Here is a 26,462-nt window from a genome sequence, read left to right as displayed (position 1 = left end):
AAGCTTCTCAGGGACCACCAGCTTCGAGCTCTGGCTGAAGCTCTGCCCACCTTCCTGGCCCAGAGTGGGTCTTTCCTCCTCAGAGCATCCTGGGCTGGGTTTGCAGACCCTCCTCCTGTCAGATCTCCAGGGATTTTCCTCCCTGTTGGATTCCTGTGCTGTGGAGCCGCTCAAAACACCCTCTTCCACCAGGTTCTGCCGTGGGTATTTGTCCTCTCTGGTCTCCATCCTCAGCTTCTTGTCTGGGGTAAGAAAGACAAGGAGAGGACAGGATTTACCTCAGTGCCATAGGGAAGGGCAAGGAGATGCCCCCAGTGCGTCCCTGGCAGGAGGGCACCAGCAGCGGGGCTGTCCTGCAGCCGGGGGCCGTGCTGAGCTGGGAGATGGAGCAGGAGAGAGGGAGAAAGGGGCACTGACTTCCTCCTCACCTGCCTCGGTGTCCCAGGGCATCTTCCTCTTCCTCATAGCCTTCTCCATCTGGCAAAGGGTTGGGGATGGGAAAATCTGTTTTGGGAAGAAAACAAGGGATAAGCACAGTGAGGTTTGTACTGGTTTGAAGGCAAAACAGGGAGAGTCTAAGACAGAATGACAATTGAATAAGAAAATTAAAATCAAGGCAATAATACAGAAACACTGGCTTAATCTGACAAAGTCAGGATATAGCCTGACACCCCAATAATAAGAGTGGTGGTAGCAGTCTGACGAAATGGTGGCTGCAGTCCAGCTGGAGTGATGAACATGATTCTGTCAAAGCAGTGATCCTGTAGAAGGGTCTGGTCTTCTTCTGAAGGTCCAGTGGTGCTTATGGAGCTCTTGTCCTCTGGGAATGCAGTAGGCAAGGTGGTCCTGGTGTTGCAAATGGTGAGATTATATCCAGGCAGGAATGCTTGGTTCCTCCCCCTGGGCGGAGCATCCCACAATGGGATGATGTAATTTTATCAGTGCTGCAGTGACACTCAATGGCCCATTAACAGAAGATGGCCCTGAAGGGCTTTATCAGGGCTGAGCCATGGAAGAGATAAAGAACACTGCCCCACCTGTTGATAACAGTTTATGGAGATGGGGACTGAAAACACTTTTGGTTACATCTGACATTGTGACCTGAAACAGTGAGGCAATCCCTGCTCGGGGTGGGGGGTGAACACCACCCCCCTTACCCAAACTGGCTCCGGTGTAAAACCCCCACCCTGGGAAGGCCACGCACACAGGGGACAATGTCACACTTGCCCTGCCCCAGGGGAGATCTCTGTCCCTGTCACTCCCTTGCTCTCTCCCCTTTTCTCTTTCTTTGCATCTCTCTCTCTACCTCACATTTACTGATCAATAAAATCCACTTTGGATTTGGTGTTGTTAGCACCTTAATTGGGGCAGGGGCATCTCTAACAATTTTATTAACCAAACTGCAATATTATTTTGCACTGTGATTTCAGGGCACTGTTGTCTGACCCCAAGTTCCTTTGACAACAGCCTGGTTCCCTCCCGTACAGAGGTTCTGCCTCTTTCCGGAGGAACTCTTGGAAACTTGGATACAGCTTCCTCTGAGTGACTTTTGGGAGACCTTATGAGGAAAGTGGAAGTTGTGGGTGGCCAGGGTAAAGAAAATATGATACCAGCGAGACTGACAAGGATCATTCACCCCAAGGTGAGAAACACAAGGCTACTAAAGTCCTACAAGAAGCCCAGCTCAAGTTATTTTACAAATAACTCCTGAATTCACAGGGTTGGGAGGAGAATCATTATTTTCTTCATCCCTGTCACCTTTGTGACAGCTACACAGACCGTTCTCTTCCTTTTAATAATCTGTATTGGGTCAAATTTCCATGTTTCTTTTTTCGGAACCTGCCATCATCTGAGCTGGAGTTGTGCTGGAACTGATGAAATTTGGAATTACAACAGAATTGCTTCTGTTGTTGGTCTATTAATTTTTGGGATTTGTTTGTGTTTCCATCAGAAGTGACTTGTGGGAAGAGCAAATCTTCCTCAAGGCATTTTATAGAGGGTTAAATTTGATTTCTGCTGAGTTTGTTTTGTCCAGTGTCCATGGGTTGCTCAAGGGGTCTCTGGTTTTGGTTTGCCTATAATTTTCTTCTGATTTATCTTTATCACTTAAAAACACCTGAAAAATGACTAAAAATAGTATTTACCAGAGATGTCAAAAGTCCCACCATTTAAAAGGCATTTGAGGTGGAATTTATGATTTAGGTACATATTCTGGAGGATTTGTGGGTTCTTGGGGGATATATGGGACTATTCTCCATATCTTTGCACTCCAAAATCCAAGGTGGATTTGTCTGTTACCTCAAAATTACTCAATCCCATCTCAAAATGGCTGGTTCCCACCTCACTCCCATGCCAAAATTACTCAATTCCTCAGCCTCCAGGATGAGATGGGGTTGGAAGGCAATCGGGAGAAGTGAGATCCAAATCTGAGGGTGTGGGATCAGAATTGTGTGGGGCTGGGTGGGTGTGATTTATTTTTATAATAAATAAAACTATCAGAATTACTGATTTCTGTACCATTCAGTTTCTGTCAGTTCTGGTTTGCTTTCCAGAGTGCTGCCTTCTCAGCTGAATTTATGCCCTCCTGTCCCAGACTGAAAGGCAAGATGTGTTCTATTTGCCATCTGTATGGCAGTTGTCCTGTGTTAAGTGGGCAGTTTTTCCTTATCTCTTCCACAATCAATCCTCCCTCGGGGGAGACATCTGCTGATAATGGGCTATTGAATGTCACTGCATGACTGATAAGAACTGTAACATCCCATTGTGAGATGTTCCACCCGGAGGGAGGAGCCAAGCATTCCTACCTGCATCTAGTCTTGAGATTCTGGCCCTCCAACACAGCTCTTTCTGTGCTGGATTTCCCAGAGGAACAGCTGCCTCTTCCTCTTTAGAAGAAGACACCCATTCCTACAGGATCACTTCTCCAACAGAACCACACCTAACACTCCTGGAGGACTGCACCTACAGTTTCCATTGGACTGCGGCCAACACCCTGTCCAACAGGGAGTCACATTGTATTCTGTCAGTGTTGTTTTAGTTTACTGCCTTGTTTATTTTATATTTTAATTTTCTTCCCTAATAAAAAACTGTTATTTCTGCTCCCATATTTTTACCTGAGAGCCCGCCTTAATTTCAAATTAATAACAATTCAGAAAGAGTCTACATTTTTCCATTTCAGGGGAGGCTCCTGCTTTCCTTAGCAGACACCTGTCATTCCAAACCAAAACACCTCCTTTCTCTCCTGCCTTCCTTTGCCTGCTCTGTTTCTCTCTCAGTGTCTCCTTTGACCCAGGGCAGCTCCCACCAAAGACCCTGCCCTGATTTCATTCCCAATCCATGAGCTACGACAATCATGGGTGAAGTTATGATGGCTGGCAGTGAAATGTCACTGTAGGATCAAGCTCTACTTGTTTTTTGGCTCTTTCATAAGAGCTTTTCCTTCAAGGGCAGGGACATATTTTCCTGGCTGGGAACTGGAATTCCAGCCCCTGGGAGTGTGTGCCATGGATCCCAGAGGGGCATTCCCGAGGCTCCCAGGTGCTGCTCCTGCCGTGCCTCCCAAGGAGCTGTGCAGGGAAGGGGACAAGGTGCAGCAGCTGTGTTGGTCCTTCAGTGCCACAACAGCCCCAGGTTCCTGGAGTTTCCACACTGCCAACAGCAGTTCCTGGGTTCCATGATACCCTGCAGTGTCCACATGGATATTTGGTGTCATGAAGTTCTTCAGTGTCACAATGGCCACCTCGCTTCATGAGCTTCCACAGTATCCAAATGGCCTCCTTGGATGGGCAGTGTCACCATGGACCGTTGGCTCCTTGCAGCCCCGCTGGGTCACCATGGACTCCTTGGTTCCATGAGGTTCTGGGCGTGTCTCCATGGTCTCCTTGGATCCACAGTGTCACAATGGACCACTGGATCCACATGGCCCTGCTGTGTCACCATGGCCCCTTGGTTCCATGGGACCCCAGGGTCACAATTGACTCCTTGCTTCCACGTCATCCCCTCAGTGCCAAAATGTCCCCTTCATTCCATGGGGAACACAAAAGATTTATAAAAACATTGAGCAAATCCCGCTTAAAACACTTGGGAACATCTGTTTGCATTCCAAAGACAAGTTAAAGGTGAGGCTGGCACCAGCAGCTTCCATCTGCAACATGGATCCAGGGAAAGGACAGGGACAGAGAACTCAGCTGGGAGACTCAGAGAATTCTGCTTCCAGAGATCATTTCTGGTCACACTGTCCCTTGTAGAAAGGTGACACCACTCCAGGCAGCCTGTACTGAGCAGGTGGCTCCTGAGTGGGGTTTATTGTTCAGGAAACCTGCTCAGGCTTTTCCATTCTTTTTTTCCCAACAGGAAAACTTCTCCTGGGCCTGTGTGCAGGCAGAGCCCTGAGGAGAGCAGGTGGGACATGGTGCAATGGGCTGGGACATGGAGCTGCGGAGCTCAGGGACAAGGTTCTGCTGCAGGGCACAGGGATGTCAGTGCCAGGTGGGCGATGTCAGACATGGTGAGGCTGGGGGTGAGGAGCAGCTTGTCCAAACAGGGTCAACCCTCAGGGGGTTCATTCTTCTACATGCCCAGACCTCCTAAGGAGACACTGAGCATCAAGATCACTTGGGGAATGCTTCTATCAGCTCTTCTCTGAACTGGAAACTAAGAATACTCACTTGATTAAAGAAAAAAAGTCATGAGGTGCACTTTGAAATCCTCCTCCTTACAAGAACTCCAAACTGACTCCAATCAGCTGCACAAGCCCTGGAGATTTGCAGACAATTGAATGAAGACAAAGTGCCCCTGAGGCCTTTCCGTATTTTGATTATCCCCACCATGGATTTGGGACTCAGTCCAGGACCCTCAGGCACTGAGAGAAGGCTGAAGAAGCTGCTCAAGGAGTCAGAAGCAAAATTCCAAGTCGCTTGGAGCATCACTGGGCCCCACTGAGGGCAGGGACTGCCAAAGGCTCCCAGGGACTGGAGAGAGCAGATCCTTGAGGCCAGGATTGCAGGGAGCCCAAGGCTCAGAGCAGGGAACTGCAATGCTGAGCAAGGCCTGGGCTGGCTGGGGGAAGCAGAAAGGCCAAGCCCTGAGCCCAGCCTGGCACAGCAGGGCCTGTCCCTCATGGGTGGCTTGGGGCTGTTTGTGGGGCAGGGGGATGTGAGGGGCAGCAAGGACAAATGTCACAAACCTGTGTGATCCTTGTAAGAGGCCGTCTGAAGACCCTCACTCATTTGCCTGCTGATTGCCACGAGCAGGATTTCCCTTCCCCCTCTGCAGTTCCGGCTTGGAGAAGGCAACAGTGCAGGTGTAGCCGCTGTACCGTTACGTGCTGTTCCCAACGAGGCCCGGCAAGAACTTGGCAAGGAGTTGGCAAGGACTTGGCGAAGACCCAGCGTGGACCCAGCACCGAGCGGCCTACTGCAATTCCTGCTTCACTCTCCACCTTTAAGCCAAATGAACTGTTGGGGTGACTCTGGTGGTCTCTCACTGAAGACCCCTCATCTGCCTCACTACCACCATGACAGACGGAGATCAAGAACCCTCTCCCCAAGGACTGAGACTGAGACTCCTACCACAAACAGTGGGCGAAGGGAGAGAATGACCTGACCTGTTCTTCTCCAGTAACTTCAATGGACTTATCCCTTATTGTGTTTGTTCAGCCTAGATGATGTTCTGTAAATACACTTGTTCCCCCACAGCAATTTCAATAGACTCTCATTGTTCTGCCTGCTCCCCCCCTTTTCCCTCTGTGGACTATAACTGGACCCCTGGGATAGGTAGAACTTTGGAGACTCTCCCCAACACAACAAGACGGATCCACATCGTCCGGACCAGTGAGGACTCCGCCTGTGTTGGTAGCTATTCCCATCCCCCCTTCTCTCTCTCTCTCTATCCTTTTTATTTCTTTTCTGAACCCACTATCGCATTTATTGTTTTGGCCCTTAATAAAGGTGCATTTGTTGTGATTAAACTGCTGATTGTCTTTTGCACTTTGGGATCGGCTAACGAACCATCACGACACCCCGCTATAAGCGGATCGTGACATTAAAATTGGCGTCACGGACAGGATTTCTGTCTAGGCAGAAGGGTGCAGGTTCTGTGTAGTCTGTAACAGGGGAAGGACGTTTCTTGCCAGCCGCACCTAGCCTGCCAGTACAAAAGACTGAGCATGGTCTGGAGAGCAAGGGGTAAGATTCAGATTTCCCACAGACTGCACATTGCCTAGGTGAAAAAGCACCCACACTGTCTTCAGAAATTGCAAAAGATCTCTTAGTGCAAAAGGCGGGACACTGTTGTTTTAAATGTGTGTTTGGACTGTCTGGGAAGGAAGAGACGACTTGAAGAAACTAAGCAGAGCCTCCCAGGCAGATTTTGTCTCTTCACCCACCCAGGGAAGTGAAGGGCGACACAGCGAAGTCTGTGTGCTTTGAGTAACTTAAGTTTGTACCTCCCTGCTGTGGTTTTGGTCCCTTCACAAAATGAGTGATAACTTTAACGATAAGGGTAAAGTTGAATTTTATGCTTTACTAGCTAAATACAATGCCAAACCTTCTCCGGGAGGAGAAGAATGGGCACAAAGTAATTGGTTTAATTTGGATAATGTGGTTGATAGAATATGTTCTTTACAACATGGTACAAAATTCAAACTGAGCAGAAATAAATCTATCTTATGCTCAGTTTTGGGAGCTTGTCTTACGGCAGCTGTAGAAACTCGCTTCCAGCGAAGAGGTGAGCAAGAAACAATAATAGACTCCCTTCAAAATTTGGTTGAAATTTTACAAAAACAATTACATGAAGAAAGGAATGAAAAACATTCATTGAGAAATGAGAACTATGCATTAAGAGCTGCCTTAAAAGAGGAACACGTTAACAAATCATCTAATGCTGATTCCTCTATAAATCCTGAGGGAAAGGAAACTCCTCACATTAACCAAATTTATCCTCACAAAGAACTTGAGGCAGTAAATAATTGTGGGGAACATTGCTGCTCTCACTTAAGACCCTTAATTAAAACACAATATAACTATCTCAGTGATGATGATCTTGACCCCCACATCACAACCAAACACATACCATACACTGCCACCGAATTGGCTAAGCTTAAAAAAGAATATGGACGCCTTCCATACGAATCAGAAACAGAATATGTTTTCCGGGTGTCCCTCACTGGTGGCGATCAAATTAAACTAACTGAACAAGAAGCCAGTGGGTACTGGGGACATGGTGTCTTCTTAACAACAGGAGATAAACGTGACTCATGGTCCCTGACACAGCGCGCGGCTTTTTGGGCCGGGGGAACGAACCCCTTGGAAAGGGGAGATCCTATAGCTATAATCAGCACCCCCGACCAACTCCTAGAAAGTGTACACAAAGCCGCCTGTTTGCAAATGATTCATGAAAAGAAATTAATTCCTGGCTTTGAATCCCCAATGCAATTACCTGTGAAGCCTGAACTAATGACTCCTTTAATTCGTGGGCTTCCAGAAACCCTCAAACCTACTGCCATAGCCTTACAGAAAACTATCATGACATTAAGCCCTACAGAAAAACTAGACAGATTTCTTGGTAACCCCACTAATCGCACTGGATCTACTGATCCTAGCTTTACTCCATCCTGCTCTCCATTCCAAGCTGTAAATTCACAAGCCAGTTCACCTGGCAGTAATCATAAAATTTGGACATGGGGTGAAGTTGCAGAGGATTTGATCAATTATTGTAGGAAATATGGACCTGTAAAAACCCCGGAAGAGAAACCAGAAAAATCAGAGAAAACAAAAGGGATTCGGTCTATTGGGACTCCTTACAGTAAAAATCCAGAAAAGGGAAAACAGAACCCTAGCCGCCAGCATTGGTGGTCACTGGGAGTCCAAAAGGGGGTCCCCAGAGAAGTGATGGATGGTCTGCCCCTTGATAAATTACAGAAAATAATAACTAATTGGTGCTATCGAAAATCAAATCCATCAGTTCAACCCAGTACACACCCTAGTGCACCCACTCTTCCTCATAACATGGGCAGCGAACCAACTCTCCCTCAGCCTCTCCTTCCTCTCCCGAACACGGGTAAGGAAACAACTTTCTCACTGTCCCTCCTGCAAAACAGGGGCAGTGGACAAAAACTAACCATATCACAGCTTTCCTCTCAGAACTCAGGCTGTGACCCAAAATTAACATTCTCCCAGTTTCTCTCTCAAAATCCAGGCAGTGAGTCATCTCTTTCTCAGCCTTTTCCTCAAAATCTGAGCAGAGATTCCTGTGGTTTCAGAGACGCTGAGAAAAGGTACGCTACCTGGGAGAAGGGATTGTTTGTGGTCAGCCTGGCTCTCATTGAAGTGGAAAGACTTGCACTACAACTACCAATTGTATTGAGAAGCCCTTTCAATGATATTAAGACAGTCACTACTGGGACCCTCCCTCCTGACGGGGTGGCCCAGAGGGCCTCGGTAAGAAAGTGGTATGCTCAGACTGAACATTACTGTCACTTCTTCTCAATAACAGATGGAGTTGTGAAAAATTTGGCAATACAAGAAACTGAGAGCTTGGATAGCAGCCAGGACACACCTGCCTCTGTAATCAAAATGGCCCCTCCTTTTTCCCCCAAACAATCGGCAAGTTCTTGGTTCACTGAACTAATTAATACTGAGGGAGAAAGCAGTGCTCGGGTTGGGGAGCTGATAGCTGTTTGGAGTGCTTTTCAACATAAGGTACAGAACATCTCTCTTGTCTCTCCCTACACTGACTCCTATGCTGTGCACCAAATGATCCTGATAATCCAGCACATTACCCTGGCCAAACTGTTCTGGTGGATATCCCTTACTACAGGGCTGGTACCACTTGTGCTAAAACCCCCTTGGAATGAATGTGCATGGAAAGCCTCTGGTGCTCTAGGGAAAGAACATTGGATAAATACATGCTGGATAATTCCATCATTCTAACCTTTTCTGCTTCTCGCTGGCAGGAGTCTGTTGTGTTTACTTTTACAGAAGAACTCCGAGGGACATGAAGACCACCTAATCCATGATAAAACTGGTAATACTTTCCTGCATCCTACCACAACCCCAGAGCCAGAAATCAGCTGAGTGTTTGTGGCCTGAAATAATTGTGGTAGCATGCAGAAAAAGTGAAAAGATCTCTTTAAGCACAAAAAGGTTTGTACGCACCAAAGCGTACAGGATTGTTGGCACAATTTAACATTAACACAAACTGCAGAAGTAGTTTGTCTTTGGTTCAAAAATACTGAAGGACTTTCTTTTAAATTTATTCATACCACCACCACCACTCAAACCCAACCACCAGTTATGCTTACCCCGAAAATTTCTAAAGTTGGACCATATATAATTAGGGAAACTGGCCAACAACAGATATTGTTCAATCCGGCATGGTCTCTTAAACAAGTTAAATTGCTAATGCAAAGCAATGTCTCTGAAATTCAGCCAGCTTGTTCACCTTTCTTGCAAACTTCTTTCCACGGTTGGACGACCTGGTTGCGACAGTGGAACCCTTCTGAAACACGGATGCCAAGAGACATAACTGGTGTTGTGGGAACAGGATTGGGAATTCTAAATAGTATTAAGATTTCCAATCCTGGTGGAATTTGGTGAACTTTACTTATGATCCCACCACAAACTTAGCCACAGCTTTTGTGTTAACCATTCGCAATGCCTCGGTGCATTCAATATTCCCCATTATTGCATTAGGATTAAATCATGATGGAGCCACTCTCTATCCTTCCGAGCATAGAGAATGGGCCCGACAAATTGATGGTAAATGGCAAACTGTTAATTTAGAATCCTGTATTGTCCGAGAACAACAAGGGTTCATCTGTGAAGGCAATGCAATTATAGCTCAAGATATCTGTTTAGACACAGAACAAAATATCTGTCACTTTGAAATCCATCCTAACAAAACTTCTAAAACATTCCTTGTATATATAGGAAATGGATGTGCATGCTTTAGAACTGCTTGTAATACAGTGTATGTAGAAGACACAGTAGTAGATACTAAAAATCATTCAAATTTTTGTGCTTGTAATTTCACTAAAATTTCTGGATGTGATTTTTCTTTTGAAACTCCAGTTACTTCATATCAACTTTTAGAGTCCAATTACACGCTGATTCATAAGCTATTGCCTACCCCCATTGGAATGAATCTTACTCTGGTGAGGCAATTGTTGCTTCACCAGGATTTAATTGAAATCTTAGGAAAAATCAAGGAAAACGGACAGAAAACATTGGTAACTGTTCATCATGATGTACAAGAAATACATCAGGTTATAGAAAGGGTGAAAAGTGATGCTGAACACAGGTGGTGGGATACACTTTTTGGGTGGTCACCTACTGCTACAGGTATCCTGAACAAATTGTGTCATCCCATTGTTGTCCTTTTGATTTTAGTTTTGATTGGTTTTGCTTTATCAGCAATCTTGTTTGTCATAAATTGGAGAATGATAAAACGATTAACAAAATTGACAGCTATAATTAATGCACACCACCTGGCCAATGTGCTTTATACTGTAGACATCCCCAAGACTATAGACACAAAGCAATTATAAAATTAGAAGATGATTTGTTTTAGTCACTTAGAAAACCTGATTTGAATTTTTATATTGGTTTATTAGAAAATTGTTTATTATTAATATTGATTATATTGCTTATTGTTGTTTCAATTAATACTAATTATTGTTTTAGTATTTTCCCTGTTCTCTTTTCCTCTCCTTTTCCTTTTTTCCCTTCTCTGGGATATGCTGCCAACACTAGACGAGTCCTGAAGACTTCACAACAACACTACGAAACCCTGCTGAACATCTCTCAAGGGCAATCGTCAGTCACGGGGTGGTGTAAGAGGCCGTCTGAAGACCCTCACTCATTTGCCTGCTGATTGCCACGAGCAGGATTTCCCTTCCCCCTCTGCAGTTCCGGCTTGGAGAAGGCAACAGTGCAGGTGTAGCCGCTGTACCGTTACGTGCTGTTCCCAACGAGGCCCGGCAAGAACTTGGCAAGGAGTTGGCAAGGACTTGGCGAAGACCCAGCGTGGACCCAGCACCGAGCGGCCTACTGCAATTCCTGCTTCACTCTCCACCTTTAAGCCAAATGAACTGTTGGGGTGACTCTGGTGGTCTCTCACTGAAGACCCCTCATCTGCCTCACTACCACCATGACAGACGGAGATCAAGAACCCTCTCCCCAAGGACTGAGACTGAGACTCCTACCACAAACAGTGGGCGAAGGGAGAGAATGACCTGACCTGTTCTTCTCCAGTAACTTCAATGGACTTATCCCTTATTGTGTTTGTTCAGCCTAGATGATGTTCTGTAAATACACTTGTTCCCCCACAGCAATTTCAATAGACTCTCATTGTTCTGCCTGCTCCCCCCCTTTTCCCTCTGTGGACTATAACTGGACCCCTGGGATAGGTAGAACTTTGGAGACTCTCCCCAACACAACAAGACGGATCCACATCGTCCGGACCAGTGAGGACTCCGCCTGTGTTGGTAGCTATTCCCATCCCCCCTTCTCTCTCTCTCTCTATCCTTTTTATTTCTTTTCTGAACCCACTATCGCATTTATTGTTTTGGCCCTTAATAAAGGTGCATTTGTTGTGATTAAACTGCTGATTGTCTTTTGCACTTTGGGATCGGCTAACGAACCATCACGACACCCCGCTATAAGCGGATCGTGACAATCCTGCAGATCATCATGGAACCAAGGGGCCATTGTGGCACTGTGCTGCCTCATGGAATCAAGGAGACCATTGTGAACTCAGAGACCCCAAGGAACCAAGGGTCCATGGTGACCTTGTGCAGCCACAGTGTCACAGAGGAGCCGTTGTGACACAGCGAGGGCACACGGAGCCGAGGGGCCATTGTGACACATCGGGGCTTAGTGGAACCATGAAGCCATTGTGACATTGCAAGGGCTCATGGAAGCACGGGGCCATTGTGACACTGCAGAAGCAAGGGGAACATTGTGGCACTCCAGCGCCTGATGGAACCAAGGAGACCATTGTGACACTGTGGGGTCCCATGGAACCAAGGGAACATGGAACAGGTCTGGCAGGGTGGGCCTCCTGGGGACCACCTGACAGGTCTGGCTGACTTTGGCATATCGAGGGCTGCTTCTCATCTGCCCCTGAAGCACTGGGGTGTCGCCCTGATTTTTTAAGGTTTTCTAAGACCTTCTGAGTTTACATTCTTGTAGCAAATTTTCTCACACAACTTTCTGTAAATAACTTATTTCTTTGCATTCCTTCATAGAGGAGGAGAAATTTGTTGGGTGGTAGTTTTGTCCAGTGTCATTGGAAGGTGGCACTTTCACCCTCCAATCCACTGTCACCTTTGGAAAACTATAAATGTTGGAGTCAGAAATAAATTACATTTCTTTTACCGTCAGAAATGCAAAGGTGCCCATCATGTCTTCTCATGTCCCTTAGTGACATTGGGGCTCTGGGCTTTCCTTCCTATGGGAGACAACTATTCTTCTCCTCCAGGGGCCTATAGCCAAAACTGGAATTCCTCCTCCAAATTTCCTTATATTGCAAGGATTGTTTATAGATGAAATCTGCCAGGAGAGACAGATCCGGCTGCCTTGGCCACCCGGGGGCCACCTCTCATCTGCCTTTCAAACACTGGGACCATGTGCTTTTCTTTATTATGGGGAAAAAACATCCATCTCAACCAGGTACCCATGGCCAAAATTGGGCATCTGCTTCCAGTATTCCCTATATCCAATGACAGCTCCCAGAAAAATGATGCCAGGAATCACAAATCTGGCTGGCCTTGGCTTCCTGAGGGCTGGAACTCATGTGCCTCTGAAACACTGGGACTCTGTGCTTTCATTCCTAATGAAAAGAACTCTTCTTCCTGTCTAGGTGTTCACGGCCAGAACTGAGATTCCACCTCCAAAATGCCGTATGTCCAAGGATAGCCCCTAGACGAAAGTTGTCAGGAGAGAGAGGTCTGGCTGGCTTGGCCTAAGGCTGGCCACATCTCATCTTCTTCTAGAACACTTGGATTTTGTGCTTTTCTTTCCTATAGGAAAAAAACATCCATCCTGAGCAGGCATCCATGGCCAGAACTGGGATTCCACCTCCAAAACTCTGTACATCCAACGATTGCTCCCAGTGAAATCTGCCAGGACAGACAGATCTGCCTGCCCTTGGCCTCTTGGGGATGCCTCTCACCTGCTTTCAAAACACTGGGGTCAGTGGTTTCCTTCCAATGAAAAAGACCTGTCCTTCTTCTCAAGGTGTTCATGGTCAAAATTGAGATTCCTTCTCCCAAATTCCATATATCCAAGGATCTCTCCATGACAAAAGCTGCCAGAACAAACAGGTCTGGCTGGCTTGGCCTCTCAAGAGCCACCTCTCTTCACTTCTGCCTTTGAAACACTGGGGCTCTGTGCTTTCCTTCCTATGGAAAAGAACTGTCCTTATCTACACAGAAATGGCTGAAATTTGGGTTCCACTTCCCAAATTCGCTATATCCAAGGGTTGCTTTCAGACAAAAGCTACCAGGACAGAGAAGTCTGGCTGCCTTAGGCCTCTGGTGGAAGCCTTTCATCTGTCCCTGAAACACCGGTGTTCCGTGCTTTTCTTCCTGTGGAAAAGAACCATCCTTCTACTTTGGGTGTCCATGTCTGAAATTGGGATTTCACCTCTAAAATTCCCTATATCCAACGGTTGCTCCCAGGCAAAATCTGCCAGTACCATTAACTCTGGCTGGCCTTGGCCTCTGGTGGCTGCCCCTGCCTCACTGGGTCTCGGTTCTTTCCTTCCCATGGAGATCACTGTGACACTGTGGGCACCTCATGGAACCAAGGGGATCATTGTGGCACCACTGGAGCCCATGGAACCAAGGGGCCATGGTGACACCGTGGGGCTTCATGGACCCAGAGACCATTATGACTCTGTGGGGCCTGATGGAACCATGGAGACCATTCTGACCCTTCAGGGCCTGGTGTCACCAAGGGGGCATTTTGACACCTCAGGACCTCCTGGAAGCAAGGGACCATTGGGACACTGTGGGGCCCCATGGAAGTGAGGGAACATGGACTAGGTCTGGCTGGCTTGGCCTGCCAGGGGCCACCTGACAGGTCTGGCTGATGTTGGGAACTTAAGGGCTGCCTCTCATCAGCTCCTGGAGCTCTGGGGCTCAGTGCTGTCCTTTGTATGGAAAAGAACCGTCTTTCTTTTCAGATGCCCATTGCCAAAACTGACACTCTGCCAAAAAAATTTCTGATATTCAAGGGTATCTCTCAGAACAAAATCTGGCAGCTCTGGCTGGCTGTTGCCTCTGGTGGTCACCTCTCTTCTGCCCCTAAAGAAGTGGCACTCTGTTCCTTCATTCCTATGGAAAAGAACTGGTCTTCATGTACAAGGGACCATGCCCAAAATTAGAATTGGCCACTGAGCCCAGCTGGGCTCACGGAACCATCTGCAACCCCGAGCAGATATTGACTTTGCCAGTGCTGCCATCCTCCCTCCAGTGAGAGAAAAGGACACAGGGCAGGCACACAGAGGAGCAACACGAACACACTGAGGTCACTGAAGATGAGATGCCTTCATCCTGGGGCTGGAATCCTCTGGTAAAGCTGTGGAGAAGGATGTCATTGATACATCAGACTCTCTTTTTCCCTATAATGCATTGAAAAGTATGGGGAGATGACTTGTTTCAGCAAAGGCCTCCATGCTAAAGTAAGCAAATATTGAAGTAGTTGTAATCCCATGAGAATTTTGAACAGAGAAAGGGCAGAGTGATGAGTCCCTGTGCCCTCAGAGAGAGAAGAAGAAGATCTCTGTTCCCAGAGATTAAGGTGATTTCAGAAAGAGATGAAGAGAACCTTTGCTCTTAAATAGCTCATCTTTACACTAATACCACATAAGTTGACATGGCTCATAAGCACAGCTGTGGTAAAAGCTGCAAAAAAATGTCAGGGACTTCACAATTGCAGATTTTTTTGGGTGGCTGCTATTTGTGGAAATGAAAACCTGTGAGATAACTGTTTTCTTGTGGAGAAGCCTCTATAGCATTAACATGACCGACTTCTCTCCCTTAATGAAGTGAAGACAGACTATTCTAGAGGTGGTAAACTGACTGAAAAATTTATGTTTTTTCTCTTTACATTGTCAGGTTGTATGGTGAGGGGAAGTGTTCTGAATGTTTTGTTCTATCCATGTTGCTTTTACTTTTAGTTACCGTTATCAAAATTTTATTCTTGCTCTTAGAGTTTTGAGCCCACTTTGCCTTTCTCCTAATCCTATCTCACAGCAGGAAATGAGTAAGTATATTCTAGTGAATGTACTGGAAATTAGTCAACACTGAACCCACCACACTAATTGATGCATTGGCTGAGAAATCTCAAATTGGTGAACCAAAACCACTACAGAAACTTCCTGATGAACTGCCCCAGACAAGAGGGAAATCAAGGCAGAGCCATGGTTTTTCAGGACTTGCTTGATCCTAATGAGCCCCATGGTGCATTTGGAGGTGAGCCCTGGAACCTCAGAGCCTGAGAGGAGATTGCACAAACCTTTCCAGGAGGCAAAAGTCAGAGGAAAACCCCAAAGTGGTTGGAGTCTAAAGCATTATTGGGAAGGTCCATCTATACCACAGGCTCTTCATGGAGCCCTTGGAGGAGAGAACTGGAGGCCAGGATGGCACAAAAAACTCTCAGAGACTGAAAATGGCACAAAGAACTCTCAATGTGGAAAGGAAAACCCAAAGTACCTTAGAAAAGTTAAGAATCTCAAAGTATTCATGAGCCCCACTGAGTGTCAGTACAAAGCTCTCAAGGGACTCATTAAAGCAGATAAATGAGGCCATGATTGCACAAACTTCTCACAGAGTCTGTAGCAAAAGGGAAACACCAACTACCTTAAAAGAACTGAAGTACCTTGAAACAGTAATGGGCCCCACTGAGTGTTGTTCCTGACAAAGCCTCGCCAGGGACTAATTAAAGCAGATAATTGGAAGCCATGATTGCAGAAAGCTCTCAGAGACTCCAAGGCAAAAGCAAAAGCCAAAGTCCTTTGCAAAACCTGCAGTCCCTGGGAGCATGAAGGAGCCCCCAGGGCCATTCCTGACCAAGGCTCCCCAGGGACTCCTTCCAGCAGATCCTTGAGGCCACTGGGATGTGGGCTAGGGGGGGATGCTGAAGGCAGGACCAGGGGCTGACAGTGCCCAGCCTGGCTGGGGCTGTGCCAGGAGGCCCCAGGGCCTCAGGACAAGGTGTCTCCTCACAGCCCTTGGTGACACAGACCTTGCTGTGCCCCAGGGCACCAAGATTTGGCTTATCTTTGTCCCCACCTGTCATCAGTGCCTCCAGTTCTCTGCTCTGCCTGGGGCCTGGGGACACTTTGTCAGTCCTGTCCCTCAGTGGGACCCATTAAAAGTCCAAGAAACTTTGGAGTTGGATTCTGACTTGGAGTTCTGGAGAGGTTTCTGCAGCTCCCTCTCAGGGCCTGATGTCCAAGGCCTGGGCACAAAGCCCCAGAGGGTCATTAAAGTCCTTGTGCTGTGTCTGTGCTGCTGAGCTGGGCCGGGCTCCTGGCACAGAGGGTGATCCTGGTAAGCAAGCAGAGCTTCAAAAGCACATTTCTCTTGCTGAGCAGCTCTTCTCCCAGCCCAGCAGGGCTCAGGCACTGCCTGCAGCCAGCCCGGGCACAGCACAGAGGCACAGAGAGCTTCAATCAGTCAGGGCTGGGAAGGAGCTGAGAAGTGCCCGGGGCAGAATCACTGCCAGCCCTTGGCACAGGAACCTCTGGCTGCAGGACAATGCAGCTGCAGCTCCTGGAGAGATCTCCTAAAGCTGGAACATCCCAATGCCCACAGACCCTGTGAGTGCATTCTCTGCTCATCTCCTGTGCCGAGCAGCCAGGGGTGCCCAGGGCTGTCCTGCAGAGCAGGGTCCTGCAGCCCAGGGCGCTGTGCTGGGCCAGGGACTCTGCTGCCTGCCAGGGACAGCTCTCAGCCGGCCCTGGAGCTGCTCCCAGCGCTGGCCAGGAGCTGTGGGGGGAAGGAGCCACCCTGAGCAGGGCAGGTGCTGCTGCTGAGAGGGGCTGGCTGGGGCAGGGCTGCTCCCAGCTCCAGACCAGCCTGGGCACAGCTCCGGAGGGCACTTCCCAAAGAAGGTAAGCCTGGGATTGCTGTAAAGGTCAGGAGTTTTCCTGAGAGTGTTTTCAATTTCTTGCTTGGAGCAGGATGGGAATGTTGGGGTGGTGACAATAAGATTTTTGCTTTTTATACATTTTTCATATATCCGTAACTCTGTAAATTAGTATTTTATAATTTTAAAACCATTATCTTTACTTGACTCTATTAAACTCTTAATTAGCTTTATCAAACTACTATTATGTATTTATATAACTGTAATCTTTGCTGACACTAGTATGTTTCCTACATTTCTCTTAGATTTTAGAACAAGAAACTGACTGTCTAAATACATTCATGAAATACTGTATAGTCTTATTATCAGGAAGAGTGCCTACAAGAAGAATATTTTGGTTTTTGACCACAATGTGATCAGTCATAACTAAAACTGGGGCAAAGAAGTCTTTGGACCTACTCCAATGTGTTGAGCCAGGGGAGTGCAACTTGGGCAAGTGAATCTCCTATTGGATATTCCTGTTAAATATCATAATTAATCAACCTTAATGAATTATTGAAATCAGGGGCTGGGTGTGCCCCATCCCCAGTGGGACACCTGGAAGGTTCCAATAAAGGTCTGGTTTTTACTTTATTGTTCTAACACTGTTGCAAGGGAGTTTTTTTCTCATTTGATTATAGACACCACAGGGATAAGAGAAGCAGAACAGGAATTGTAATCCCAGAGTCACAGAACATTCTGAGTTGAAAGGATCATCAAAGGAATGTTTGAACATGTACAGAGACTCCAGAACTGTGACTTTGGGTGGTCAGTGTCTCTGCTGGGAGCCTCCCAAAGGGCCTTCAGCCACTCCTCAGCCCTGGGCAGCAGCAGCATCACCTCTGCAGGGCCCAGCAGGGCTCTCCTGAGCTGCCCTTGCCCAGCTGCACACAGAGCCTGCCCCAGCCAGGGCCCTGCACACAGGCAGGTTTCTGTAGGGCCGGGCCCAGGGCACACAGGCTGGGATGGGCTCTGTGAGCGCTGGCAGGGACAAGGCACCTCTCAGGAGGGGATGTCCAGGCCCAGGGAGATGCTCAGGGAAGCAGAGGGGTTTGAGCAGAGCAGTGCTGGGGGAACAAGCACATCCAGCCCCTCACCTGCCCTCAGCCACAGGGAATCCTTTGCCTCTCACATCTCTCAGTGGCAAACTCTGAGTGCAGCAGGAATGCTGAGGATTTCTGACCTCAAAGAGCCAGCAATGATGTGTGGGTAGGAAAACTATTCCTAAAATCATATCCTGCCATCTGTTTACCTTAGAAGTGTGAGTGGAGATTTTATCAAGTAAAGTACTGCACATTTATACAGTAGAATTGACTTCCCCGAAAAATCCTGAATATCCAGCCTTGTCCCTCTGCCCCATGGCCACAAACCCCAGGCAGCAGAGCAGGGATGGCTCCTCGAGAGCCCCATGCACAGGCTGGCTGCTCCTGGCACACTCAGCTAACACAACTGGAGCTCAGGCAGGGACCTGGGTGAAGGTTTTCCCAGAGCAGGAACAAAGGTGGGTGAGTCCCAGCAGGACAGGCTGCAGGGAATGGCCCAGGCTTGGCTCCAAGCAACCTCTCCTGAGTTTTCCCTGTCCTTTCTCCATGAACAGGTGCCCATGTGCAGCCACAGCAAATGTCCAACAGCAGCTCCATCAGCCACTTCCTCCTGCTGGCACTGGCAGACACGCAGCAGCTGCAGCTCCTGCACTTCTGCCTCTTCCTGGGCACCTCCCTGGCTGCCCTCCTGGGCAACGGCCTCATCATCAGCGCCGTAGCCTGCGGCCACCACCTGCACACGCCCATGTTCTTCTTCCTGCTCAACCTGGCCCTCAGCGACCTGGGCTCCATCTGCACCACTGTCCCCAAAGCCATGCACAATTCCCTCTGGGACACAAGGGACATCTCCTATACAGGATGTGCTGCTCAGCTTTTTCTGATTATCTTCTTCCTTGGAACAGAGCTTGCCCTTCTAACCATAATGTGCTATGACCGCTACGTGTCCATCTGCAAACCCCTGCACTACGGGACCCTCCTGGGCAGCAGAGCTTGTGCCCACATGGCAGCAGCTGCCTGGGCCAGTGCCTTTCTCAATGCTCTGATGCACACAGCCAATACATTTTCCCTGCCCCTTTGCCGTGGCAATAGCCTGGGCCAGTTCTTCTGTGAAATCCCCCAGATCCTCAAGCTCTCCTGCTCCAAATCCTACTTCAGGGAACTTGGGATCATTGCCATTAGTGTGTGTTTTGGGCTTGGCTGTTTTGTGATCATTGTTTTCTCCTATGTCCAAATCTTCAGGGCTTTGCGGAGGATCCCCTCTGAGCAGGGACGGCACAAAGCCTTTTCCACCTGCCTCCCTCACCTGGCCGTGGTCTCTCTGTTCATCAGCACTATTATATTTGCTCATCTGAAGCCTCCCTCCTTCTCTTCCCCATCCCTGGATCTGGCCCTGTCAATTCTGTACTCGGTGGTGCCTCCAGCCCTGAACCCCCTCATCTACAGCCTGAGGAACCAGGAGCTCAAGGCTGCAGTGTGGACACTCATGACTGGATGCTTTCAGAAACATTAAATTGCTGGACAATTCATGCAAATCACTAGTAATAAAAGTAAGCTTTGGTACTTTTTGTTCATTTAATTTTGGAGGTTTTTTTTCCTTTGTTTTACATTTTATGGTTGGCCCCAGAGAAATGTCATTCTTTTTGCCACTTCTCATTTTGTTTCTGTCCAGCTTCCCTGTGGTTACAGACTGTGTCAATGAGGGGCTGTACTCTTGGTGGCTTTAAAGGAACTAAAGGATCTACCAGCAGAGTTTTCTGCAGAGTTGTCCTTTTGTTCCCTTCTCTGGAGCTGCAGCAGCAATGTCTGTGTGCAGAGCTGGGGCAGATCAGTGCTGGCACAGCCACTCTGCTCCCGCTGGCCACTTCATTCCTGATCCAGGCCAGGAGCCATTGGCCTTCTTGGCCACCTGGGCACACAGCTGGTTCATGTCCAGCCTGCTGTCCATCAGTCCCTGCAGGTCCCTTTCTTCCTGGCTGCTGTCCAGCCCCTCTCTCCCCAGCCTGTAGCGCTGCAGGGGTTGTTGTGGCCAAAGTGCAGGACCCGGCACTTGGACTTGTTAAAACTCACCTTGTTGGATTTGGGCCCTGGATCCAGCCTGTCCAGGGCCCTGTGCAGAGCCCTTCTACCCTCCAGCAGACCAACACTCACACCCAGCTTGGTGTCATCTGCAAAGATGTCCTTGGTTCCGAGGTGCCCCTCAGTGTCACAATTTCCCTTTGGTTACACCAGGCCCTGTACTGTCACACTGGTCTCCTTGGTTCCATGGGTCCCAAAATGTGACAATGTTCTCCTTGGTTCCATGGGGTTCACAGTGTCACAATGTTCTCGTTGGTGCCGCAGTTTCACAGTGGCCCCTTGGTTCCATGGGGCCCCAGGGTGTCACAAAGGCCTCATGGTCACATGAGGTCCCACACTGTCACAATGCTCTCTGTGCTTCCACAAGTCCCCTCAGTGTCACAATGGACTCCTTGTTTCCACGAGCCCACACAGTGTCACAAGGGCCTTCCAGATTCCCTGAGTCCCCAGAGTGTCACAGTGGCCCCTTGGTTACACAAGGTCCTGCAGTGTCACAATGTCCCCTTGGTCCCATGAGGCCCCACAGTGTCACCATGGCCTCTGTGGTTCCACCAGGACCCAGCGTCATGGGGACTCCCTGGTTCCATTGGGCCCCAGAGCACCACAATGGAGCCCTGGTTCTATGGGGCTGCACAGTGTCACCATGGTCCTCTTAGTTCCACGAGGCCCTGCAGGGTCACAATGGCCCCAGAGTGTCCCAATCATCACAGAATGACAGAATCAGATAGGCTGGAAAAGACCTTTGGGATCATCAAGTCCAACCAATGCCCTAATACCGCCTTGTCACCCAGACCATGCCACTGAGTGCCATTGGAGAGAGACAGTGACTCTGCCACCTCCCCCCTGGCCTGCCCATTCCAATGCCCACTCACCCTTTCTGTGAAGAACATCTTCCTCTTGTCCAGCCTAAACCTCCCCTGGTGCAGCTGAAGGCTGTGTCTTCTTGTCCTGGCCTCAGGCAGATCCACACTCACACCCAGCTTGGTGTCACCTGCAAATTTGGGGATGGTGGGCTCGATCCCCTCCCCCAGATCATCGGTGAAGATGTTAAACAGGACTGGGCCCAGCACAGATCCCTGGGGACAGCACCAGGGACTGGACACCAGCTGGGTGCAGCACCATCCCCACCCCTCTCTGGGCCCAGCCTCCAGCCAGCTCTTCCATCTCCCAGCCAGGAGGGAACCTGCCCAAGCCGTGGGCTGCAGCTTTTCCAGGGAATGCTGTCAGAGACAGTGTCCAAAGCTCTGCTGAAGTCCAGATGGACACATCCACAGCCTTTCCCACCCCCACAGGTGCGTTACCTGGTTATAAAAGGAGATCCGGTTGCTCAGGCAGGACCTGCCCCTCTTAAATCCACGCTGGCTGGCTCTGACCCCTCGGCCATCCTGTGGGTGCCCTGTGGTGGCTCTCAAGGTGATCTGTTCCATAACCTTGCCGGGCACCAAGGTCAGGCTGGCAGGCCTGGAGCTCCCCAGATCCTCCTTCCAGCCCTTCTTGGGGATGGGCTCCCACTGGCACCTCCAGTGCTCTGGGACCTCCCTGGTGAGCCAGGACTGATGGTAAATGATGGAAAGCAGCTTGGGGAGCTCATCCACCAGCTCCCTCATCCCCCTAGGATGTATCCCATCCCATCCACCTGTGAGCATCTGAGTGGCTCAGCAGGTCAGCAGCTGCTTTCTCCTGGATTACAGGGGGCTGTTGTGCTCCCTGTGTCCATCTACTAGCTCAGGAGAAAGCTTGTCCTGAGGACAACCTCTCCATAAAATGAAAATTGAGACATACAAGTTATTAAGTAGTTTGGCCTTTTCCTTTTCTTTAGTTACTCTAATCTCCACTTCATCCAATAAAGAGTAGAATTCCCCTTATACCACGTTTTGCTATTAACTTATTCATAGACACCTTTTTTATTATTTTTCACAGAAGTGGCCAGGTTAATCTCTAATTGAGATTTCACCTCTTTCCTTTTTTTTTTCCTACATTACCTAACAACATCCTTAAACGCTTGCTAAGTTGCCTGACCTTCTGCCCAAAGTTGATGCACCCTCTTCTTTCCCCTAAGTTCCCACAAAAGCTCCATGGGCAGCCAGGACAGTCATTTTCCTCACCAGCTCATCTTTTGCCACACTGGGATGGGCTGCTCCTTCCCCCTTAAGATTACAGTCTTGAACTATGTCCATCCTTCCTGGACTCCTTTGTTTTTAAGGGCTGTTTCCCATTAAAAAATCAGTACCTGGAATTGTTTGAGTTGTATTGCCCCCACTCCAGGATGAGCATCCTGATACAAGAACTTAATTGTGTTTATATCTATCACAGAACCATGTTTGTCTAAAATTAATTTTAGTATGGAAATCACTTGTGGATGCTGGACTCATTAGACACTTCTGGGATGTTGCACATAGCTCAGGGAAGAGCGTGATTGTTATTAAATTGTGTCCTGTTCATCCATGGTCTGTTGGCCATGAAGAGAAACTTTCTGTGCCTCTGAGCCTCACCAGTACCTGTTCAGGCATCTTGAACAAATGTTTATGAGCTTTTGTAAATGAATTCCAGAAGTGAAGAGCTCAAGAAAGAAGAGGCATCTGGAGCAGTAAAAATCATCAGCAACCCCCAAGTGACTGAGGATACATCCCCATCAGAGCAGCAATGAGCAGAAATGGGCACAGCTTTGTGGCTGCCCCAGCTCTGGGATGGGCCCTGGGCCTGGAGCAGGAGCAGCTCTGGAGGGCCCCAGGGCCGGGGCTCTTGTGCTGGCCTGGGCAGATGGGATGGCAGGAGGGGCTGCAGAGCTCTCAGCACCTCAGGCAGAGGGGAGCAGGGCAGCCAGGGAGCTCCTTTGGCCTTGGCCAAGCCCCTTCCCCCATGGTGGGGCTGAGTCCTGGCTGAGCTGCAGCTGCTGCTGTGCCCTTGGCAGGGGCTGAGGCCGTGGGGCAGTGCCCAGAGCAGCCTGGGCTGAGCAGAGCTGTGGGGCCAGAGCCGGCTGGGCTGTGCTGGGGAGAGGCCCTTGGTGCTGCCCAGAGCTCAGGGCAGCTGGCAGAGCTGGCAGGGAGCTGGGCTGGGCTGGGAGAGCCTGGCACAGGAACCATCAGTGTCCATCTCAGCCTGCCTGAGCGGGCAGGGGCAGGACTCAGCCCAGGCCTTGTGGGGCAGGGCCAGCGCCTGGGCAGGCATTGAAAACAGCAAGAGCCCGAGAGAGGAGGCTGCTCTGTGCCCTTGGGGCATGGACAGAGCAGGGAGGGGCCCAGGACATTTGTCAGCGCCAGCCTCTGTCTGTGCCAGCCCTGGGCAGCCCTGGCTGCTGAGCCCAGCTCTGCCCTGGGCTGAGTTTGGCTGTGGCCCAGCTCCATCCTCCTGCGGGGCTCAGGGCCTGTTCCCGGCCATGGCCAGCCCTGGCCGCCTCTCTGCTGGCCCCGAGGCCGGCAGAGCCCGGGCAGGGCTGTCTGTGCAGCCCCACAGGTGCCACGGGCTCTGCAGGAGCTGGCAGAGGCTGCCCAGCAGGGAGGCCATGGGGCACAGAGCCCCAAGGCTGCCCAGGGCCCCACGGCACAGGGGGCATTCCCAGCCGCAATGCTCCTGTCCTGGGCTGGGCTGCACAGGGGCTGTGGCACCATGGCTGGGCCAGCACAGGGCCACAGAGGGGCCACGCAGCCGCTGCCGGGGCTGGCAGCAAGGCCGGGCACAGACAAGGAATTGCTGAGCATGGCCTGCGCTGGCCAGGGCTGCCTGTGCCCAAGGCAGAGCTCAGCTGCCCTTGGGGGCTGCAGGAACACTCAGGAGCCCAAAGAGCCTCCATGGCTGTGCTGGAGACCAAGGCTGGAGCAGGGAAATGCAGGGCTGATGCGCCATGGCGAGAGCATGGAATTCCAGCAGACACCTCAGCTCTCTGATGGTCCCGGCACCGTGCTGGGCCCTGTTCCAGACTGGAGCAGAGCAGATGTTGATGGCACAGGAGCCCTGTGGGGCTGGCAGGGACCTGCAGCTTGCAAGGTGCTCTGCTTTCCCTCAGCTCCTCTCTGAGAGATCCAGTCCCAGCTCAGCACCTCAGGGCACAAGTGGCACTGCCTGTTCATGGGCACACAGCTGATGTCTGCCTGGAAAGGGGCCCAGATGTTAATACTCATACATTTCATGTTATGGAATCAAATTTTTATTATCTGGGTTACTTCAGTATATTTAAGAAATGGCAAAGTTTTCCCACCTGGAACAGGAATTTCCTAGAAGTGTACTGTTGGCAGGAGGAGAAATACTGACATTGCCTTCTACTTGTGTCACTAATATTCAGTTTATTATTTCCTCTCCCTCTTCCTTCAGGTGTTTCCAGCTCTCCTGTTTAAATGGCCATGTCTAAGGTCATCACTAGTCCAACTGGATTTATGTCCTTCCTGCTGCTCCCAGATCATTCACCAGATGGTTTCTGGTCATTAAAGTGCCTCTCAACTGACTGGTTTCATGCTTTGAGCTTCCAGAAGTTGCCCAGTCTTTCAGAGGTTAATATAAATACCATATCAGTCAACATGCTTATTGTGCTTATATATATCAAAGAACTACCTTTTCTTATGTCTTTATCTGAAGCTGTTCCTGTACAGAAATGCCTTGGGTGTGGGGGACATGTCAGATGCTGCAGGGACATCCCAGAGAGCTGAGGGAAGAGCTGTGATGGTTATTAAACTGTTCAAATGTTCAACTTGTGTTTGTTGGCAAGAAACCTTTCTGTGCCTCCGAGTGTCACCATCCCTGAGCGCAAAGGACACAAACCTGATGAGTTGTGGTTCCCACTGCCGGGGCACTTGTGTTGGAGGGTGCCGCGGGAGACAAGACTCATGCTATCATGATCATCAAGTCTCAGTTTATTGTGACAGATTACACAGTTTATATATGTTCGTTAATTAGCTCATACATATTGCAAAAGCCGAGCTCATGATTGGTTGCTATGTGACTTGTATTGTTATCTTAAAACTATCTTTGTGTTTGATACTTGCCTGTCCAGCTGGCCTTGCAGTTAGAACAGCTTAGCACTTCTCTGTTCTTCTCTATCTAGTTCTACATAGCAAGCAGTTTCAATATCCTGCTTTCTGCACACCATCTGCTCTTCAGGGTCATGCGAACCTTGCGGCAGTCACGTAGCCCTCCCTACTTGGATTAATTTTACAGCATCATGTCCCCTGCTGTACAACCATTCTTCTGCCAAGCTCTCTTCAGACAAGGACAAGGAGGATGATGAGGATGAGGAGGAGGAGGACAACGAGGAGGAGGAGGAGGAGAAGAAGGATGAGGACGAGGATGAGGACGAGAAGGATGAAGATGAGGAAAAGGATGAAGATGGAGATGACAAGGAGGATGAGGAGGTCGAGGAGGAGGAGGAGGAGGAGGAGGAGGAGGACAAGGACGAGGACGAGGACGAGGACGAGGACGAGGAAGACGAGGAGGAGTACGAGGAGGAGGATGAGGAGGAGAACGAGGAGGAGGAGGAGGACGAGGAGGAGGACGAAAAGGAGGATGAGGAGGAGGACGAGGAGGAGGATGAGGAGGACGACAAGGAGGACAACGAAGAGGACGATGACGATGAAGAGGAGGTGGAAGATGAGGAGGAGGAATAAGAGGAGGAAGAGAGAGAACAAGGACAAGGAGGATAATGAGGATGAGGAGGAGGAGGACAACAAGGAGGAGGAGGAGGAGGAGAAGAAGGATGAGGACGAGGACGAGGGGGAGAAGGATGAGGATGAGGAAAAGGATGAAGATGCAGAGGACAAGGAGGAGGAGGAGGAGGAGGAGGAGGAAAAGGAAGATGAACAGGAGGAGGAGGAGGACAAGGTGGAGAATAAAGAGGAGGAGGACAAGGATGAGGAGGACCAGGAGGAGAAGGACGAGGAAGACGAGGATGAGCAGGATGGGGAGGATGAGGAGGAGGAAGAGGAGGAGGATGAGGAGGAGGAGAATGAGGAGAATGAGGATGAGGAGGACAATGAGAAGGATGAGGAGGATAAGGATGCGGAGGATAAGGAGGAGGAGGATGAGGAGTAGGACAAGGATGAGGAAAAGGACGAGGATGAGGAGGATAAGGAGGATGAGGAGGACAAGGAGGAGGAGAACGAGGAAGACGAGGAGGACAGGAGGAGGAGGAGGACGACGACGAGGAGGATGAGGAGGACGATGAGGACGACGACGAGGAAGATGAGGAGGAGGACGAGGAGGACGAGAAGGGTGAGGAGGA

General features: G+C 49.5%; 3 protein-coding genes across 3 annotated transcripts in view; all 3 read left to right on the top strand.

The window, feature by feature from the left end:
• Positions 1-26,462, top strand: part of LOC144246964 (uncharacterized) — a 418,663-nt gene that overhangs the window by 39,787 nt on the left and 352,414 nt on the right. The gene's annotated exons all lie outside the window — the stretch shown is intronic.
• LOC144246959 (uncharacterized) lies at positions 6,477-12,924 on the top strand. The gene is made up of 4 exons (XM_077785990.1): positions 6,477-6,501; positions 6,949-7,563; positions 7,630-7,730; positions 12,862-12,924. Exons 1-4 carry the CDS (start codon positions 6,477-6,479, stop codon positions 12,922-12,924), a joined length of 804 nt encoding a protein of 267 aa, XP_077642116.1.
• Positions 18,756-19,688, top strand: LOC144246958 (olfactory receptor 14A16-like). The gene has a single exon (XM_077785989.1). It carries the CDS (start codon positions 18,756-18,758, stop codon positions 19,686-19,688), a length of 933 nt encoding a protein of 310 aa, XP_077642115.1.

This window comes from Lonchura striata, chromosome 11 (assembly GCF_046129695.1).
Source record: "Lonchura striata isolate bLonStr1 chromosome 11, bLonStr1.mat, whole genome shotgun sequence".
Lineage (NCBI taxonomy): Eukaryota > Metazoa > Chordata > Aves > Passeriformes > Estrildidae > Lonchura > Lonchura striata.
The sequence above is the reverse complement of the archived record's forward strand: the minus strand, read 5'-3'. Positions and strand labels throughout refer to the sequence as shown.